Below are 20,288 nucleotides of genomic sequence, written 5' to 3'. Positions count from 1 at the left end.
TCTTACCAGTCACAGAAACTATATTAACATACTTATATCCTCTCCCTTTGCCTGCCCTAATTTCCTATTTTTATTTTTAGTTTATTAACTGAATAGCATCTATCCCTAGTGTGGTTATTTATGTATGGATAAAGTCAATCAAAAGCAATCAAATCTAATTTTCCTATAAAATTAGTGCTTCTACATTTATTATTCTTAGTGTTTGATTATGACAGCAAAAAGCATCAGGATTAATTTTCCCTCAAGGGCAATCTTTAAGGATTCTTACAGGAAAATTTAAAGAAATTCAGGCCATCTGAAGCCAGTGAAATTTTTTTTAAATTTACAACTGTGTACGCTGATATTATATCCTAGCACTGACATAAAGATCCCATTAGCCAAATTTAATTTTACCTTTACTTTGTGAATCAGGGTCATTTGTAGTCTGCTGATGACAAAACTCCAAGACACAAAATACATTACAAAAATGTTTGATGTTTCCTCGCCATTTTATGGACTCATTTAGCTTACCCTGTCGTTTGCAAGCATCACACTTGGCCATCTGAGAAAGAAATGTAAGAGAGGATAGGCTTAAAACAATAAAATAATAAAAAGATTTTATTATGAGTCAGCTGAGATCACATAAGACTTCTACCAATGATACATCCAATAAGGGGTTAATATCCAAAATTTATAAAGTACTCAACACCAGAAAAGCAAACAATCCAATTTAAAAATGGGCAAAGAAGCTGTGTGACACTTCTCCAAGGAGGACATACAGATGGACAATAGACATATGAAAAAATGCTCAATGTCACTAATCATCAGTAAGATATCACCTCACACCTGTTGGAATGGCTATCATCAATAAAACAACATTCAAGTGTTGGTGAGGATATGAAGAAAAGGGAACCCTTGTGCACTACTGGTGGGAATGCAAATGGAAAACAGTACAGAAGTTCCTCAGAAAATTACAAATGGAACTGCCTTATGATACAGTGACTCCACTTCTAGGCATTTATCCGAACACAAAATACTAATTTCAAAGAATCCATGCACCCCTATGTTCATTATGGCATTGTTTACACTAGCCAAGCTATGGAAGCAATCCAAATACCCATCAACAGATGAGTGGATAAAAAAGCTGTGAAAGATATATACAATGGAATATTACTCAGCCATAAAAAATGAAATTGCACCATTTATGACAGCCTGGATGGACCTAGAGAGTATTATGCTAAGTGAAATAAGTCAGAGAAACACAAATATCATGATTTCACTTTATATGGAATCTAAAGAACAGAATAAATGAACAAAATTGAAACAAACACATAGAGAGAGAGAACAGACTGATGATAGCTAGAGGGGAGGGATGCTGGGGGACTGCATGAAAAAGGCAAAAGGATTAAGAAGTACAAAATAGTCACGGAGATATAATGTACAGCATAGGGAATATAGTTAATAATATTGTAATAACTCTATATAGTGCCAGGTAGGTATTTGAAATATCAGAATGTTTTATAAAATATGATTGTCTAATGACTATGCCATACATTTGAAATGGATACAAAATAGTATTAAATGTAAACTGCGACTGGAATATAAAAAATATATATTGTGGTTAAAAATATATATTCTTGGTCCCAGTCACCGTAAGTAGACATGCCTCGCCTCACTACACAACTGTAAGAAGGAATACAACTAACTTTGAAACAAAAAACACCCAGAACTGCCAGAAAATCACCCAGGACTGTATGGAAGTCAGACAACCAAGGATTTAAAGAAGCTACATTCATCCAGATGGGTAGGAGGGGCAGAAACGGGGAGTTGAGGTAGTGAGGACTCGGTGTGGTGGCAGGCAGCCAGGGACAGAGAGCAGAGAGGCAGAGAGACAAGGAGGCAGAGAGGCAGAGAGGCAGAGAGGTAGAGAGGCAGAGAGGTAGAGAGGCAGAGAGGTAGAGAGGCAGAGAGGCAGAGAGGCAGAGAGGCAGAGAGGCAGAGAAGCAGTGTCTGGCAGGACAGGCAGCCCCACATTCACATGTGGTGGGTAAAAATCAGGGGGATACCCTGTGGGCAGCGAGCCCCACCCCAGACCAGACTGGGCATCCCAGGGTTCCAGCACTAGGAAAAATACAGCTACATAACTTCTGGCTATAAACCTAGTGGGGGTTAAGCCAGCAGAAGAAGCTGCTGGTACATACACAAACCCACCCACCCTGGGAACCACAACCAGGACAACAGCTGAAGGAATACCAACTGCATCCGGGAAGTGGGTGAAGTGACTGGACATGAGGGTGAGGACCAGGCAAGCCCCCAGAAGCTAGCCAGCAGCAACATTGTCCCCTCTTTGACCTTTCCCACACACACAGAGCCATAGTTGCCCCACCCTGGCAAATACCCAAGGCTCCACCCCATACGAGTTAACAGGTGCACTGAAAGGGAATCAAAGCAGCTCTACCTAGCACACAGACACAGGGAGGCTGCCAAAATCAGGAGACAAAGAAATATGGCCCAAATGAAGGAAGAGAATAGAACCCCAGAAAAAGAACTAAGCTACGAGGAGAGAGACAACCTATCAGATGCTGAGTTCAAAACACTAGTGGAAAGAACGCTCAAAGACCCCATTGAATACAGCAAAAGCATAAGGGAAGAAAGGAAGGCGCTACTAAGGGAAATCGAGAAAAATCCACAGGAAACCAACAGTGAAGGGAAAAAAGCCAGGATTCAAAACAGTGATTCAGAACATAAGGAAGAAATTAACATTCAACCAGAACAAAATGAAGAAATAAGAACTTTAAAAAATGATGAGTCTAAGAAGACTCTGGGACATCTCCAAAAGGGTCACTATCTAAATCATAGAGATGTCAGGAGAGGAGGAAGAGCAAGAAATTTAAAACCTATTTGAAAAAATAGTGAAAGAAAACCTCCCTAATTTGTCAAAGGAAACAGACATACAAGTCCAGGAAGCACAGAGAATCCCAAACAAGTTGGACCCAAAGAGATCTTCAACAAGACACATTATAATTAAAATGTCAAAGGTTAAAGATAAAGAGAGGATCTTAAAAGCAGCAAGAGAAAGGCAGACATTACCTACAAAGGAGTTCCCATAAGACTTTCAGCTGATTTCTCAAAAGAAATTTTGCAGGCAAGAACTATACAAAGTAATGAAAACTAAGGACCTACAACCAAGATTCCTCTATCCAGCAAAGCTATTATTTAGAATTGATGGACAGATCAAGTGCTTCTCACACAAGGTAAAGCTTAAAGGAGTTCATCACCAAGACCTTATTATATGAAATGTTAAAGGCACTTACTTAGGAAAAAGAAGATCAAAACTATGAACATTAGCCCTGGCTGGTATGGCTCAGTGGATTGAGTGCCGGCCTGCAGACCAAAGGTCACTGGTTTGATTCCTAGTCAGGGCACATGCCTGGGTTGCAGGCCACGTCCCCAGTTGAGGGTGTGCAAGAAGCAACCACACATTAATGTTTCTCTCCCTCTCTTTCTCCCTCCCTTTCCTCCTCTCTAAAAATAAATAAATAAAATATTTAAAAAAAACCCTACCAACATTAAAATGACAACAAACACAACAAACTCACAACCATCAACAACTGAATCTAAAAAACAGAAACAATTAGAACAGGAACAGAATCATAGATATGGAGATCATCTGGAGGGTTATCAGCTGGGTGGAGGAAGGGGGAAAAGGTACAGGGAATAAGAAGCATAACTGGGTAGGTACAAAATATACAGGTGCAGGTTAAAAACAGTATAAGGCAACAGAGGCGCCAAAGAACTTACATGCACAACCCATGGACACGAACTAAGGAGGGACTGCTGGAGGGAAGGGGGGAACCAGGCAGAGGGGGAGCAAAGGGGGTAAAATTGGGGCAATTATAATAACATACTCAATTACACTTTAAAAAAGAATATATATATATATATATATATATATTCTTGTTTCATATAGATACCCTCAACTGAACAAATATAAAAGTTGATCTCCTGTTTTCTAAAATTATCAATGAAGAAATCTAAAAACAGGTTCTGTCTTTAAAAAATTAAGAGGCAGCATACTGCAGTAGGAATAGTATGGGCTTTGGGGTCATAAAGACTTTGATTCATTCAACAAATATCTAATGAGGTATCTTGAGTACTAAGATAGGTCATAGTCATAGTAATATAACTATGAAAATGACATACCTCTCGAGAAGATTTTATCTTGAGAATTAGGGAGACAAGTAAACAGATGACTTCACTGGAGCATTAGAGGTGCTGTCCAGCTTCATCTGCCAGCTTCTTTAAGGACATGATACTCTTTCTTTATTTAGAAGCTGGCAAAAAATATTCCTACCCCTTGGGATACTGGCGGGGATTAAACACTTACGAAGCACTAGATAGGTTTTAGTGGTTCAATTAACCATAGCTTTCATTTCAGCCTTTCAAAAAATTAATTTTTTTTAAAAAGGAAGTCATCATAGTCATTTGACTTATGAAATAAGAACAAGGTCTGACTTCAAATTCCTCAGAGTAACCTTCTATATGACAGCCTTAAGGCAACTTAACTATATAAAGTTCTAACTTGAAAAAACTCCTTATAAGAAAGCAAAATTTAAAAGGAACATACCCTTGAATAACAACAAAGACTCCAGAAATTCTATATTCTTTAGTCTAAAGAGTTCAAGTTTATAATCAATCAAATCTTGCTTAAGGAACCCATAGTTTATTTTACCCAGTTCTAAACACAAAATTTTATTCACATCATCTGAACACACTTCAAACAGAAAATAACTTTACAAACTTCAGAAAACCAAAAGGTGTATTTACCTGATAAAACAGAACTGTGTATTTGGACATGCAATCTTCACAACAAAACTCTTCTAACTTGCCCTCCAATCGATTTTCTACCAAATTAGGGGCTGTCTGTGAACAATAACTGCACCTCCTACAGTAGTTTCCCCACAGTTCTCCAAAGTCACGAGCAGAGAGGTATTTGCAAACTGAGAACCAGAAAGGAATAAACATCAAATTTACATTAACATGAAGGAGGTAAAGTGAGACTCTACGGTCTTAGATGCCAACTTTTAATTCCTAAGTAATGGACACACTTATTTGCCTCTAGGTTAAAGGACAGTCTCTATATTCAGAAAACAAACTTATACCACCTTTTATATTGACTCTAAACATTGGTCATCTATATTCAAAACACACATGGTATGCAAGTTTCTTAAGCCAAGAGGCCATAACTGCTTAAGTACTTTCTGCACAAACAGGTGGAAGAAGAAAAAGATCTCTGAAGTCACAGCCCTACTTTTGAAGAGATTTGTATTTTATACCACGGGTCTCGAAACTTTTTGGCACCAGGGACAGGTTTCATAGAAGACAATTTTTCCATGGACCAGGGTAAGGAGGATGGTTTTGGAATGATTCAATCACATTACATAAAATCTTACCTCATGTTGTGTGGCCCAGTTCCTAAGAGCCATGGCTCCCAGGGGTTGGGGATCCCTGCTCCATACTAATATCATCGATCTAATATTTCAAAAGGTTTTCTTTACTGCGATTATCGTAACATTTAAAAGATAAACTTTAAAGTGAGTTAAATATAATTCAAAAGCTTCAAATTACACTTCGTAAAACAAAACTTTCTTTAAATTAATTGTGGATTGCCCTGGCTGGTGTAGCTCAGTGGACTGAGCATGGGTTGCAAACCAAAGGGTCACAGTTCGATTCCCAGTCAGGGCACATGCCTGGGTTGCAGGCCAGGTCCTCAGTGGGGGCCATATGAGAGGCAACCACGCATTGATGTATCTCTTTCTCCCTCCCTTCCCATCTCTCTAAAAGTAAATAAAATCTTTAAAAAAATTTAATTGTGGATTAATAGCCCACCTGACTATTTCATAACAACCACATGCCCTGTGGATAAAACTGAACTTTTTTCTTTACCTTCACTACAGAATGGCTTATCAACCCCTGAGAATCGTACAGTCTCCTTTATAATTTTCTGCAGTTTACAGTAGTCACACATTGCTATAACTTTATTTTTCTTTTTGTAGTCATCAGAGCAAGTCTTGCCACAAAACAGAAACATTTTACCCTGCAGAGAAAGAATAATCATTAAGACCTAATTAAACAGTTGCTTTATCTTTCAGATATCCTTTTCCTTCTCATTTCAAAGCAAATTAAGTAACTGTCAAAGATGAAGAGACAAAAATGCTTTCACTGGGTAGATTTTATTCAACCCTTTCACGATCTCTCTTTACCTTGTAGAAAAGCAGCTCTGGTTTTGTGGCAAACAGATGGTTACAATGCTGACACTTGAGTTTAACAACTGCATGGGCTGAAGCCACTTGCTGGGAGTGTGCAGCAAGAGGCTGAAGACGCGCTGCAGCAGAGCCAGTGATGGGGCTGGGGGAAACTCCGGAGGTGTTACCCCCTCCTGCTGACGCTGTTGACTGGGATAGTGGGCTTACTTGGCCCTGAGACTGTGGCACTGCTGAAGAGTTTGTTCCTTTTGGCTTGTTAAATACATTCTAAATGGACACAAATAAGGCAAAGATTTTTAACAATTGACAAACAGTGGAACTTGGTGATTTTCATTTTCTCATTTAAGCAAGTTAATTCCCATGCAACATTTCTTTAGAACATATGAAGTGATACACAGAAAGACTTTAAATGGCATACTTCCAGAATACAAGGACTGAGCAATGTAGGCTTTCCAGACAAAGACCTCTAGTACATGACCCTAATAAATTAGAGCAGGTCTCTCCTTTCCCCCAACATCCCCCTCCATCTACACCAGCCTCTAATGGCTATGAAGAGCACAGTGGCCACCAGAGCACTGCATTGGACATCATCCCACCCTCACCTCACATCATTTTGTCCTCACCTTCCTCTGAGAGTGAGGACAAAATGTGACAAGTGTGAGCTTACAACTCCATGCCAGGAGTCATTATGTGTCTGGCCCAGGATGAGAGGAAGGCACACATGAACATATCACCATACCACAAATCCAAACCATATTCTAGCTTCTACAGTTGAACAGAATTTTTTTCTAACTTAAATTTAACCTTTTCTAAGTATGGACCTTCGGCGGTGAACATTTTGCCACAGACTAATGCCTAAGAGAATTGCAGGAGTAAAATACCTTAGGCCATACCTGGAAAGCCACAACACAGCTGGAGCTGCAGAAGCTGTATATAGTTCCATTGGACATAGCTAAGTGATATTGAGAGATTGCTGAGGTTTTACAACTATGACACGAAACCTGGACACCTTGGTAACCAAAAATAGAAACCAATGAGTAAGTTACACAGATGGGCAAATAATCCAAAAACGTATTAGAATAAAAACTCAAATAGTAACATATAAAACAAAAATCAAAGAACTTTATAATATCCTGTAAAGTTAACTACAACTTCCTCAATTAAGTCCCATTTACACAAAAACTAACTTGAAACTTATGTGTTTTTTTTTCTTTTCATATATGAAACTTTAAAAAAAAATCTCAACCAAGGCAATCTGTGAAAAACTATTTTCACTTAAAAATCAGTTCTCTGCCCTGGCTGGTGTAGCTCAGTGGATTGAGCACGGGCCTGTGAACAAGAGGATCGAGGTTCGATTCCCAGTCAGGGCACATGCCTGTTCCCAGCAGGGGACACACAAGAGGCAACCACACATTGATATTTCTCTCCCTCTCTCCTTCCCTTCCCCTCTAAAGATAAATGAATAAAAAATCTTTAAAAAAAATCAGTCCTCTGAAAGTAAAACAATCTTGTGTCTTTATTTAACCATATAGATTATTTTACAACAAAATGAAAGAAAAGTCATCACATTCTTCTTCAACAGTTATTAAATCTATAAATGTATCAAATTTAAACATTACCTGAAGAAATAACTGCCTTAACTCTGTAAGCAGATAAGCAATTAATAGAGCAGAAAAGCTCAGTTCTGCCTGAGTCATTTGCAGTCTCAATCATTTCAGCTGAGGGCCTCAACGATCTCCCCAAGGCATATGGAGGCATCTGGGCTGAATTCTGTTACGAAAACGAAGTATCATTCACATGCCCAAGCATACAGTACATATATACCACTGTTTAAGAAAAGAAAAAAGAAAAGCTACCTACAACCACTGCCTTTGGTTGAAATATTTGAGCATGACAGGGAGGCCACACCAAGCATAGACTTTCCTGAAAGTTGGAATGTGGGAAAAGTTGGAATGTGGGGAAAGTAGGTTCCTTCGTACAATAATAAAATGTAAATGGAAGAAAATCAGTAACTACTCAGATATACTAACAACAAAAAAACATATTAAAAGTAATTAACTAGAGAGTCATACTTTTCTCATTGCAAATAATCACAGAAGACCAGGTAATCCATGAACCAAAGGGCCATCTCAGCGCAGACTTGGACATCAATCTAGGAGAGAGTCTAGCACCTTTAAGGTTACTTAACTATTAAGACCCTCTGGGAAAAGGACACAGAAATCATGTTTAATGTATATCAGGTCATCTTGCAGAACTGCTTGTTTATAAGCTGAGTTTCAAAATAAAAACTGCTCATAAGTTTACTCATGGTTTAAGAAACAATAATAAAAATGGCTACTATTTATATCGATCACCAATATTATTAGTTATTTATTGAGTGCTTACCGTGAGCCAGGACCCGTGTTAAGCAATTTATATGCACTGTATCGAAAAATTCTTTAAACACAGTAAAGATACTTTAAAAAATTAACAAAAAGTTTAAATTACCTTTAATTAGATTAGATTAACAAATAAACAGAAAAGTAAGAGATTAAACTTATTTCATCTGATTCCAAAGTCCAGGATCCCAATCACTACAGTAATACTGTCACTGACACAATATAAGGCCTTTCAGTAAGAAATTACATGGGGAAGTAAATGGTGAGAATATATCAATTGTGAAGTTTCATTACATAATCTTCCTGGTAAAACAAGAACATCACTTATAGAGTACAGCTGATAGAGTACAATATCAATAAGAAAATTAGGAATAGAACTGATTTTGGGATCATATATAAAAAAATGGATTCTGTGACAGTAGGAACCAGACTGCCAAAAGTTGTGACTCTTAGAAAAGTCATACCTTTCAAAGATGAACGGCTATTACCAACTGCTCGGAGGAATTAAATATAAATCAAACCACTTGCTAATTAAAAAAATTTTTAATTATAACTTACATCTTTTTTTAAATACATACTTTTTAAAGAGCCCACTATTTAACAATAATTAAATTAACACAAATTGATATATTTAGTAATCAAGTGAACCCATTATTCATTTTAATAAATAATAAATTAGTTAAGTATTCTAATAAGGCAATGTTCCCAAAATAATTACAATTAATGCCAAAACACATTAAAAATATATTTTCTAAAAGGAAAAGATATGCTTTAGATTCACTGATTTTAGCATTTTGTGACTTTCAGTCATAGTTTATTTACAATAATATGAGAGTTTTCTTTATTATCTATCTATCACAACAGATTTCAGACTCATACACAGCAAATCATGAAATTACATGCGTGAATTCCTGGCCATGAAAGAAACCCTAAAAATGACCTCATTCACACAGATCATCTCACTGCCACAATCAACTCATACAGCACCAACTGATGAGAAGAGCTCACTCTTTCTCACTGTGCGTTCCACCCTGCACAGCCACCTCCAAAGGTGTGGGCCTGCCCATATGCAACAGGTTGATCCTCATACCTGCTTGTACGCTGTGACACTTGTTGAGGTAAAAACCTTCTGGGACCGGCAAGGACCAGAGCTGCTATAGCAGTAGCTCCCACAGTTCTCACAACAGTTCATGGTGAGGTTGTTGGCAGAATGAAAGTTTGAAAAACAGGCATCACTACAAAGGCCATGTACTGCATTTTGATATTTCACTTCAAACCGAATCTAGGAAATGAAAACATATACACATACAAAATAAGCAGAGCCGATGAAAAATCTCTGGTCTTTGAGCAGAATCCCAGTAAAGGTAAAACGTGACTTACGTCAGCATTCTTCTGACACATACTGCACTTCATCGAAATGCTATTGGTATATATAGTGACGACAGGTTTTTTCTTTAGCTCGTAAGAAGAAAGACATGACTGGCTGCAGAAATCTTTGCTAGGAGAGGAATTTTCAAATCCAGTTGCAATCACATTCTTTGGATTTAAAATGTCTCTAAAAATAAATAATAAAGGCAAAATGAAATGTGTTCCTCATAACTACAACCTCTTCCTCTCTGTGAGCTAAAATAACTACATTTACTAAGGACAGTTATTGTGAAGTAGGAAATGGATGACCCCACACAGGGCATCTGGAGACCTGGGTTTAATGATTAAGTTCTGTTACTTATCAGCTAAGTGGCAATGAGAGAGGTAATTGCCATCTCAGTTTCCTCATGTATAAAATGGAGTTTATAATACCTAATTTATAAATGTAGAAAAAAGAACTATTTTAAAAATATATCCAAATAAAATCCCATGACAGAAACAGTGAAGCTTACAGCTCCAACCAGGTTTCAGTCACGGAGCCAACAGAATGAGTGGCTATCCCCCAACTCCAGACCATGAAATACTTGTCCTCCTACTCTCCAATGGCTGCCAGGAGTAAAAATATGGGTGATGCAAGAAATAAATTTAAAAAAAATAAATCAAAATGCAAGATTTGGGAAACGGTGAACTACCAAAGAATAATATAAAAAATATTAATGTGATATATAAAATTTAGCTATAACTGAAGACAGCAAAGAAACAGATGACAAAGGGTCTACTAAGGCATGGTATGGTATCAGAAGACAGAACCAAAAATAAGACAAAAGAACACAGATAACTGAGTCGTTCTGTGAGAAACCTAGAGTTGAGTTCATCATTGCAATCAGCACCAACAGTAAAAACAGAGGCTAAGTATTGCCATTCTTCTAAAAAGTACAAAAACTGAAGCAAACAGTCAATAATTAGAAACACGAGTGCAGGCCACAAAGTTTTAAAAAAAGGTAATGGCAATAATATTATACATTACAATAATCTGTACTAATTACTATATGCTAGACATTGTTCCCTTTACTCAAATTATCCAATTTAATTGTCAGAAGAATTCTATGAAGTATTATTATAATTGCCATTTTATAGATGAGGAGACCAAATCAGAAAGGTCAAAGTCACACAGCTGGTAAACACTGAAGTCAGAATACAAATCCCAGCAGTCAGATTCTATAGTCTATGGAATTAATCACTTCACTATTCTGCCTCACATCCTGTACTTTTAATATACAGAACTATACTATGGTGAACTATGAAAGAACAGCAACAACAATAAAGTACTTTAATTTCCTAAAACTCACCTACCCTTAAAAATGCAACAGTAAATCTTAGAAACCAAGTAGATATGCTTATAATACATTTACTAACTTTGAAAAGTGATTTTTTCTCTAAAAACAGACCAATAAAGAATTTTATTTACTGGCCCTGGCTGGCGTAGCTCAGTGGATTGAGCACGGGCCTGCGAACCACACGATCGCAGTTCGATTCCCAGTCAGGGCACATGCCTGGGTTGCAGGCCAGTTCCCAGCAGGGGACTCACAAGAGGCAACCATACATTGATATTTCTCTCCTCTCCTTCCCTTACTCTCTAAAGATAAATAAACTAATAAAAAAAAAAGAATTCTATTTACTGATGAGAATGTGTCATAATGTATATAAAAGTAAACCAATGAGAATATCTTTGATGAAAATCTATGCACATAAATATAAATGCATTCTAAACCTTATGCACCTAAATGAATGTTACCCCTAAACATTTATCTAAGAAAAGCCATGCATCTTCCAACGACATAGCTCAAACTTTTTTTCTAGTTTCTCTTTTAATTTATAAGAATGCTAAGAAGAACTTCTTAATTTTATAGCTAAACAGCATGTTTAACAGCATGATTAAGCCTAACTATGATAGTTAGCTGATAAGGCATCAAATAACTTTGGAAATTTTGAAAAAATCAAACGCATGCTAAAAAGACAGAGTGTCATATAACTTAGTCTAAAGGAGTGTTTCATAGGCTTTGAAGGTAATGCCCAATCAAGAGATTTAAAAGGTTTTTGAGTAAGAGCAGGTAAAATGTCCTTGACGCAAATGACAGTTAAAGAGAGATATATGCATTTGGATGTATAAACTGTGTTATGTCCTCTAAATTTTAATTTGTTTTCATTTAATATTTGACACGTTGAAAGAGAATATCTAAAAACAGAAAACTAAATTTACTCTTCCAAGTCAGCTTCATGAAAATGACACAAGAGAATCAAACTAAGGTTTTAAGATGGCATTTTAGAACAAAACAAAATTTTAGCATCTAAGTAAAATATTTTACAATTCCTCTTTAGCCTTGGCTGGTGTAGCTCAGTGGATTGAGCACGGGCCTGTGAAGCAAAAGGTCGCCGGTTCAATTCCCAGTCAGGGCACATGCCTGGGTTGTGGGCCAGGTCCCCAGTAGGGGACACATGAGAGGCAACCACACGTTGATGTCTCTTTCCTACTCTTTCTCTTCCCCTCTCTCTAAAAAATAAATAAGTAAACTATTTTAAAAAATTCCTCTTTACTTTCAGTTGGAGATTTCCATTTTTACAGGACCCACTCTTATAAAAGTAAGGCCATCACACCAAGCAGATAGAGAAACAATCCTTTATCTCCAAAGACAAAATAGGGGTTTATAAATTATGGTAAGTATATATAATAATATTAACTTTATTAATAAAAAGTTAAGATCCACTTACTAACCATTTCCTATGTGCTAGGTCCTGTACTAACACTGTCTCATTAAAATCTGAGGAAGCAGATATTGTTTGCCAACGAAGAAACTGAGGCTTAGAAAAATAAAGTATCTAGCACAAGGTTATAGAGCAAACAATAGAGCCATGATCTAAAACCAAGCTCTTAACTTTTCTTGCTCTGAATTAGTGACTACTGACAACACACCATACTCCTAGAATTACATTTCCACAGGAATAGGCAAAATATACCAAGTTCTGCAAAGGTACTAGCATAGAAAAGAAGTTTACGTGACTCAGCTGCTATTTCTTTCTCTTTCTGAATCTATTTATTACTTAAAGCAACAATGATTTCCAACAAAAGCTCACAAGAATTTTTTAGAAATACAAACATTTGTAGCCATTTAGTTTTCACCTTCTAAGAATTAAATAATTTTCATATACTATATATTATGAGTGGCATTATTTTAGTCTATACTTCAATAACATTAAAGATAAATAATTTTGAATGGTTGTTGTCGATGATTAAGAATATATGTATGAGTAATCCTACAATTTCCACAAATCACTTATTTCTTTCCATTTTAAAATTTAAACTGAAAGATAAATAAAACCGGTTTAAGCAATACTTTTAACAAGTCATTTATTTAATATTACAAAACTTTAGAATCTGCAAACTTCTTAATTTGCTAAAAAGCTATTCCCACAGAAATGTGTTAAAGAGGTTTAAAGTAGCAATAGCATGTTTGAACTGAACAATATACACACTAAAAAAGTAAAAAGGGGACGTAATTAAGAATTTTATACTTCGAGCAGTTTATGCAGGTTTTCTTGGGAGGAGATGGTAGGCAGACAGGTGAAGAGTATCTGGTGATGCACTGCATGGAGCAAAAGAGCTGAGAAGATCCTGCCTTATGATACGCAGTTTGCCCCTTACAAAGCATTGTCTTACAACCAAAACAAACAATCTGCAAAGCTATGGCTGGAACTGAAGAAAGCAATCTACTTGGTCCAGGTGATGCAAGAGGAAACTGGAAACCTGGGGTCAACTGCTGGGCTATCAAAAAAAAAAAAAAGTTTTAGTATCAACACAAACACATACATATTCTCTATTTTTAGGACAATTCCATCAGTCTTAAAATCCAACATGAATGAGGCAATAAGAACTCCAGGGGATTTCAAACTTTTTAAACTGAGACCCATAGTAAAAACTACATTTCACATTATAACCCGAGACCCATTTACATACATATGTGTGTGCATGTGTGAATATAATTTAATACCTAAAACAGAAGTTTTGTGAAATGTTTTCTTACTACACACATCACACTCTGATATAATCTTATTTTGTTTCACTTATAAAATGCTGGTCAAGACCAGCTACCCAGTTTGAAAAGCACTGATTTATCTAAAGGAAGAAAAAAGGTAGACAAAGAGGTACCTTCCCTAAATTTGACTAGTCGGAATATATCAAATATTAATTGTAATTAACTTCTGCAGTTCTATTTCTTACCAAGAGGACTGTCACTGACTGAGAACACAGCACTAATTTTCAGTTCACTTTCTTGAGTTTTTGGCTTTGGGGTGTGTCCATACTCCTTGAATGAAAAAAAAAAGAGAGAGAGAAAGAAATGAATACAGTGTTAGTATCTGAGTAAACAAGAAATTCAGGCAAAAAATAACTATCATATTCATCTCTTCTACATTCTGATTGCAATCATCTTCACAACTACCTAATGTCAAAATTTTACAAGTTATCAGAATAGATTTAATCTTTACAAAAAGGATCTTTCAGAATCAGAAAATCTTTTATTATGGTTATATCTACTTGGCAAATGTAATCTTCCTATATGAGTAATACACAGCTTTTCAATGCTGAACACCACTCTTTTTAAGGCTGTGTTTATAAGGGAACAATAAATTAAATTCCATCTGAATAATTTATAGTTTGTAAAATTAGTGATTTTAGTCAAGAGACTTACAGCTGTCATATCTGTTAACAGTAGAAAAAACATAAGAGTGTCAATGCATTCTGCTCATTACACATAAACTCATCACAGTCCAAATCAGATTTATCCTTAACATATTCTTTAAAACTCTTTAAAATAAAATATAACCAAGAAACAAAGTTTTTTAAATACATATACTTATCTTGTAAAAAACTGTCTTTATTCTGAGATCACAACCATCCTAAAATAGCCTTACATATTTCAAAATAAAAAGTTTTCAAAATAAAAAGCTTTTTAAAGACAGTATGACTTTTCTGAAATAATGGTGATAATATATGGTAGTTGTATTTTTTTAAAGATTTTATTTATTTTTAGAGAGATGGGAAGGGAGGGGGAAAGAGAGAGACAAACATCGATGTGTGCCCCCCCCAACATGGCCCCCACTGGGGACCTGGCCCACAACTCAGGCACTTGCCCCAACGGGGAATCGAACCAGTAACCCCCCTGGTTCGCAGCTCACGCCCAATCCACTGAGTCACACCAGCCAGGGCTGGTAGTTGTATTTTTTTTTATTTTTTTTTATTGACTTCGGAGAGAGAGGAATGGGAACAGGGATAAAGGGAGGGAGAAAACATCAATTCATTGCTCCACGCATCTATGCATTCACTGGTTATCTCTTGTATGTGGGATGGAATCAACAACCCTGGAGTACCAGTAGGGCACTCTAACCAACTGAGCTACCTGACCAGGTCTGGTAGTTGTATTTTTTAATCTGCCTAAACAAAGCAAAAATAAATGACTGGTATAGCAGGTCTCAAAGTTACTTTTGAAATTTCTCTGACCTATTATATACCAAAAATTAGGAACCACTGCATTAATTTACCACCTACCATGATACACATTCTGGCACCAAATGATCTATCGCCTATACTGTAGGAACTATATGATACCTTCTTTATAGATGAGGAAAGTGAAGCTTAGAGATGGTTAGCAATTTGGTCAAAGTCAGAAAGACAGTAAGTGCACAGATGCACTTACTATCAAACTCAACTATCTCTGTTCCAAAACCTATGCTATCTCCCCCATAGATGTACCAATACAACAAAGCATATTTACTATAATAAATTTAAACCCTGACCCCCAATTTAAATTAAGTTCCTCTGATGAAGTCTCTCACATCTCCCTTTTACCTGTGATAATACATCATTTCATATCAATTTGGGTAATAATCTGTTTAACGTCTAACACCCCTCCTTTTCCCCTGCACATAAACACTAGAGTGGAAGGACCACATCTACCATGGATGGGGACCATAACTGTTTTTCCCCATCTATATACTCAAGGACCAGCACAGCAAACATAACACAACAGAACACTATGGGTTCTGATAACAGACAGAAATAGATGTGATCTGGGCTCAAACAAGTTATTTAATCTTTCTTAGTTTCAATTTCCTTATCTATAAGATAGGTATTATATGACCCACTAGGCAACAGAAAAAAAAAAAGAATAATTAATTTCACCTCTGAGTGACACTGAAACTGTATCTTAAAAGAGGAGAAAATTTTTGCTAGTCTGTCTAGTTTAGGATACCACAGGCCGAAGAAACGGCAAGTGCAAAGGCAAGGAAACAAAACTCAACAAAATATATTTTAGAGTGAAATGCTAATAGTATGCAGAAGCAGAGATTAGAAAAGTGGGAAGGATGAGTGATGAGTGGGAAGAAGAGTGGGAAGGAAGAGGGAAACAAAGGCCGAAACATGGATAGTTTGGGTGTCACGCTAAAAATCTTACACTCCATCAGCCCTGGCTAATGTGGTTCAGTGGACTGAGTGCCTGTGAACCAAAGGGTTGCTGGTTCAACTCTCAGTCAGGACACATGCCTGGGTTGCGGGCCAGGTCCCCAGAAGGGGGCGAAGAAGCAGCAACCACACAATGTTTCTCTCCCTCTCTTTCTCCCTCCCTTCCCCTCTCTAAAAAAATAAATAAGTAAAATCTTTTGAAAAAAATTTCATGCTTTATCATACATGAGGAGACAGGGCTTTAAAGGAACTAATGTCATCAGAGCTACAGATTACAATGTCATCACTATACAATGTTTTGATGAGGACTGTGACTGAAGGGAAAAGAATAAAGTAGGAAATTGTTATAAACGTCCAAATGAAAGAAATGAAATAGGAAGAGACAAAGTCAAAAATATTTTCAAAGTAGAATCCACAAAACCTAACGAATGGTTACTTTGGCAGACTAGGAGGAAGAATCTACCATATGGAGAAAAAAGAAGTGTCATAGATGCCATCACCCCCACCCCATATTCCTGTAGACACTCCTCAGACCGCTTCTCGGCACAGCACTCTAGGAAGGTGTGAAGTTGAAGAGTGAGACAAAATCTAATTTGCATTCCTGTCCTGGAAAAATACTGGCTTTCAGATGGAATGAAAAATAAAGTTATTATTATTTATTATGTTGTTATTTTATATTATTTAAATTTGTAATATGGCCTTGTTTATGAAATAAAATTAGTAACTACAGAGTATAAACTAAAACAACTGTACTAAAAGAAAAAATAAGTAACTTTCTTGTCAAAACTACTAACTAGTTTCTCCACATCAACTCCCATAAATTTTCAATCTAGGTCCCCTACAGGGTAGCCAGGTACTCTTCCCGAACATGTTTAACTTACTCTCCCACTTAAAACCCTACAATGGCTTCCCATCACTGTTAAGAAAAAGAATGAAACTCAAAACAAGGTCCGTAAGATCCCATGTAATCTGGCCTCAAATTACCTGCAGAGCCTCATTCTAGAAGCAAGATAGCATAGGCTCTGAAGTCTGACTAGCTGGATTTGAATCCAGTCTTTGCCATTTATGACCTGTGATCTGTGGTTAAACTGCTTGACCTCTTTGTGCTTTGGTTTCTTCATCTGTAAAATGGGAATGACATGGTTGTGAGAATGGTGGCTGATACAACCTTAGCACGTATAAGTATTAATAAGTTAACATGTCATTAAAATATAACATGCATTACATATTGGTATATTAATGCCATCTATTAGCACTATTGTTGAAATCGGCATCATCCTCATTTCACACCTTTCTGTTCCAGGCCCGCTGTTCTTGTAGTTCTTCAAAAGAGCCATGCACCTTTCCACTCAGGGCTTTCCTACATGCAGACCCCCGTCTGGAACACTTGCCCCGCCTTTGCCTAGTCTGTCCATTCTTCATAACTCAGCTCACAAATCCGCCCCTCAGGGAAGCCTTTCCTAGTCAGCCTCGGTCCCCAACCAGTCTAGGTCAGATTCCCCATTTTATACTCTGCTTCCAGAGCACTTGTCGTAATTTATAATTACATGTTATCTGGTCAATTGCTTGTGTAATGTCTATCTCCTCTACTAACCTGTACGCTCTATGAGGGAAGGGACCAAGGTGACTTTGGTCACTTCCTGAATCCCCTGGCACAGAGTACACCACAATACTTAAGAAAACAAAGGGAAACCACTGGCAGATATAAGAGAATTTTTTTAAAAAAGATACCAAGCATGAGACAATGATAACACATACTTTTTTACAAAATGAAATAGTTACCAAGATCTTTTTTCACTCAAAGAGCAGAAAAACAACTTACTCATCTAAAAAGAAAAAAATAACTAGTTTGGGTTGTTTTACCTTACAAGCTAGAAATTATCTATCTAAACATTTCAGTTCACCCGATACAAAAGAAGGAATAAAACATTTTAAGTAAAACGAAATTCTTACTTGAGCACTGTCAGGTTCTTCTTTAATTTTCTCCAGAAGGCCCTGCTGTGGTGCCATTGTTTTGCCACATCCACCATCCAAAGGCTCTTTCATTCTAACTCTTTAGGAAAGGAATTCCCCAGTCTAAACTAATAGATGTCTTCTTGGTAATGGAGAGCCGGGCTCCTAAAACACAACATAAAGGACTGGTACTCGTGTTTATCCTTTCTTTTTTCGTGTTTATCTACATTAAAAGATTCGTGTTGAGCACAAGGCTTTCAGGTTGAGCATTTGGAAAAAAAGCTTTTCTGGGGCCATGACTAACTCTACCCTCCTCCTGCCCTCCGCTCCTTTACTAGGTACCTTCACATAAGAAAACGGTTTCTGGCACTAGCTCCCACCTCCCTAACACCTTTCAGACGAGTACTCTGGTCTCTCACATTTTGAAAGTTACACAGGGAATGAATGAGACCTGCAGACCAAGGCAGGCATGGGAGGAGTTAGCAGCCCCTAAGGAAATGACTCAGAAATCGGTTTTGACTCCATGAAAATTAGTACTTGGAGACCACCTCGGATTTTTTTCCCGAAGTGGAACTAAATATTCCACATTGCGCTCCCCACCCCACCTCTAATTCAGCCTGCACTGGAGGCCCCCCCCTCTAAGAGCCCCATTTCTTGGCCTAAGATGCCGTCACAGGTGAACAGCAGGTACTCCTTCCATTAGCGGGACCACCTGCACTTTTCACGGTCTCCATGGGAGCCATGCCCAGGGATGAGCCCCTTCGGGCTCTGATTCACCTTCGCCTTCCTGTAAACAAGAAATTCTATTTGCCACTCCGCAGACTTTCCTTCCTATAATAGTAAATATACTAAACGGGACGTAGTAAACCTACGCAAAAAGGTAGCTCCACTAAGTTGCTTTTAGGTAGGCAAGCCAGACTTCGAATGGGCAACCGGTTTAAAAGGCTGTGAGGAAAACGAGATGGGAACTTCGGTCCACCTGCCACAGTAATAACAATCTATGAGCGAGCATCTCTCCTTCGAGCGTCGTATTCGCTCGGAAACTCTTGGCCCCACCAATAATTCCCACGCGCGTCACCGAGTACAAACAATGCAACGTTGCATCGGTTGGAGAAGAGGAACCCTGCAAACTCCAGTCACAGCTCGCAGCGAAATCCGCACCGCCTCAGCCGCGCAGTCGGTCCAGCACCGCCCCCAGCCGGTTCCCGCCCCATCACGTGGCGTGACTCCGCCCCGCACAGCGCCTCCCGCCGCTCCTGGACGCACTTACCTTCTGGTCGCCTCCGTACTGCCGGGCAGCACCGGCTGGAGAAGAAGTAACAGGACCCAAGAACCCACGCCCAGTTCTTAAGAAAAGACTTATTATCTCTTACCTGGATTCTCCCTCGTGATCCATCACGCGTAATACTCAAATAACTGCGCGTGCGCCGCTTTGGACCCCGCCCCTTTTCCCGTCATGCTCCAGTCCTGAGCCGAGAAGTTCTTCCCAGCATTCCTCTTTCCTTAGTTATGGTTGACTTCTTAAAGAAACCAAGACCCAATTGTGTAAAGGTGGAGGAAGGGTTTTGGGGGAGCATGTTAGGGGCGTTAGATGGCGTAATAAGTGCTCTGCAACATTCTTTAATGTTCATTTCCAAAAAGAACATAATAATAAATGATAGCTAATATTTATTAAGCCAAAAACTTACTAAGCACCTGACATGCATCATACCACTTAGTCCTCACCAAAGCCAAAGAGGTACAAATTTTCATCTGGGAGACGTAAGTGAAGAGATTAATCAGATTGTTCAAAGTCAAGATTTGGTATTTTTATCATTCAACATAGTTTGG

The 20,288-nt window shown here is 37.8% G+C and overlaps 1 protein-coding gene across 8 annotated transcripts in view; it reads right to left on the bottom strand.

The window, feature by feature from the left end:
* ZMYM6 (zinc finger MYM-type containing 6) overlaps positions 1-19,878 on the bottom strand; it is a 36,273-nt gene extending 16,395 nt beyond the window's left edge. For 2 of the 8 annotated variants that reach the window (XR_005068710.1, XR_005068709.1), the window contains exons 1-11: positions 18,459-19,065; positions 14,268-14,352; positions 13,562-13,811; positions 10,004-10,178; positions 9,714-9,905; positions 7,865-8,015; positions 7,139-7,254; positions 6,243-6,512; positions 5,926-6,076; positions 4,807-4,979; positions 394-541 (exon numbers count right to left, since the gene is read on the bottom strand). Coding sequence is in view for 6 of the 8 variants with exons in the window: in XM_037061474.1 (XP_036917369.1) it covers positions 394-541; positions 4,807-4,979; positions 5,926-6,076; positions 6,243-6,512; positions 7,139-7,254; positions 7,865-8,015; positions 9,714-9,905; positions 10,004-10,178; positions 13,562-13,811; positions 14,268-14,352; positions 18,459-18,551 (1,804 nt within the window). In the remaining 2 variants the exon portion in view is untranslated. Of the gene's footprint in view, positions 1-393; positions 542-4,806; positions 4,980-5,925; positions 6,077-6,242; positions 6,513-7,138; positions 7,255-7,864; positions 8,016-9,713; positions 9,906-10,003; positions 10,179-13,561; positions 13,812-14,267; positions 14,353-18,458; positions 19,068-19,330; positions 19,653-19,728 lie in introns of those variants that run through there. The other 6 variants (XM_037061477.1, XM_037061476.1, XM_037061474.1 and 3 more) reach the window with 5 other exon arrangements.
* Between the last annotated feature and the right edge of the window lie 410 nt (positions 19,879-20,288).

This window comes from Sturnira hondurensis, unplaced genomic scaffold, assembly GCF_014824575.4.
Source record: "Sturnira hondurensis isolate 20B ecotype Veracruz unplaced genomic scaffold, ASM1482457v3 Scaffold0013381, whole genome shotgun sequence".
NCBI lineage: Eukaryota > Metazoa > Chordata > Mammalia > Chiroptera > Phyllostomidae > Sturnira > Sturnira hondurensis.
Note: the sequence above shows the minus strand (reverse complement) of the source record. Positions and strands in the feature narration are given on the sequence as shown.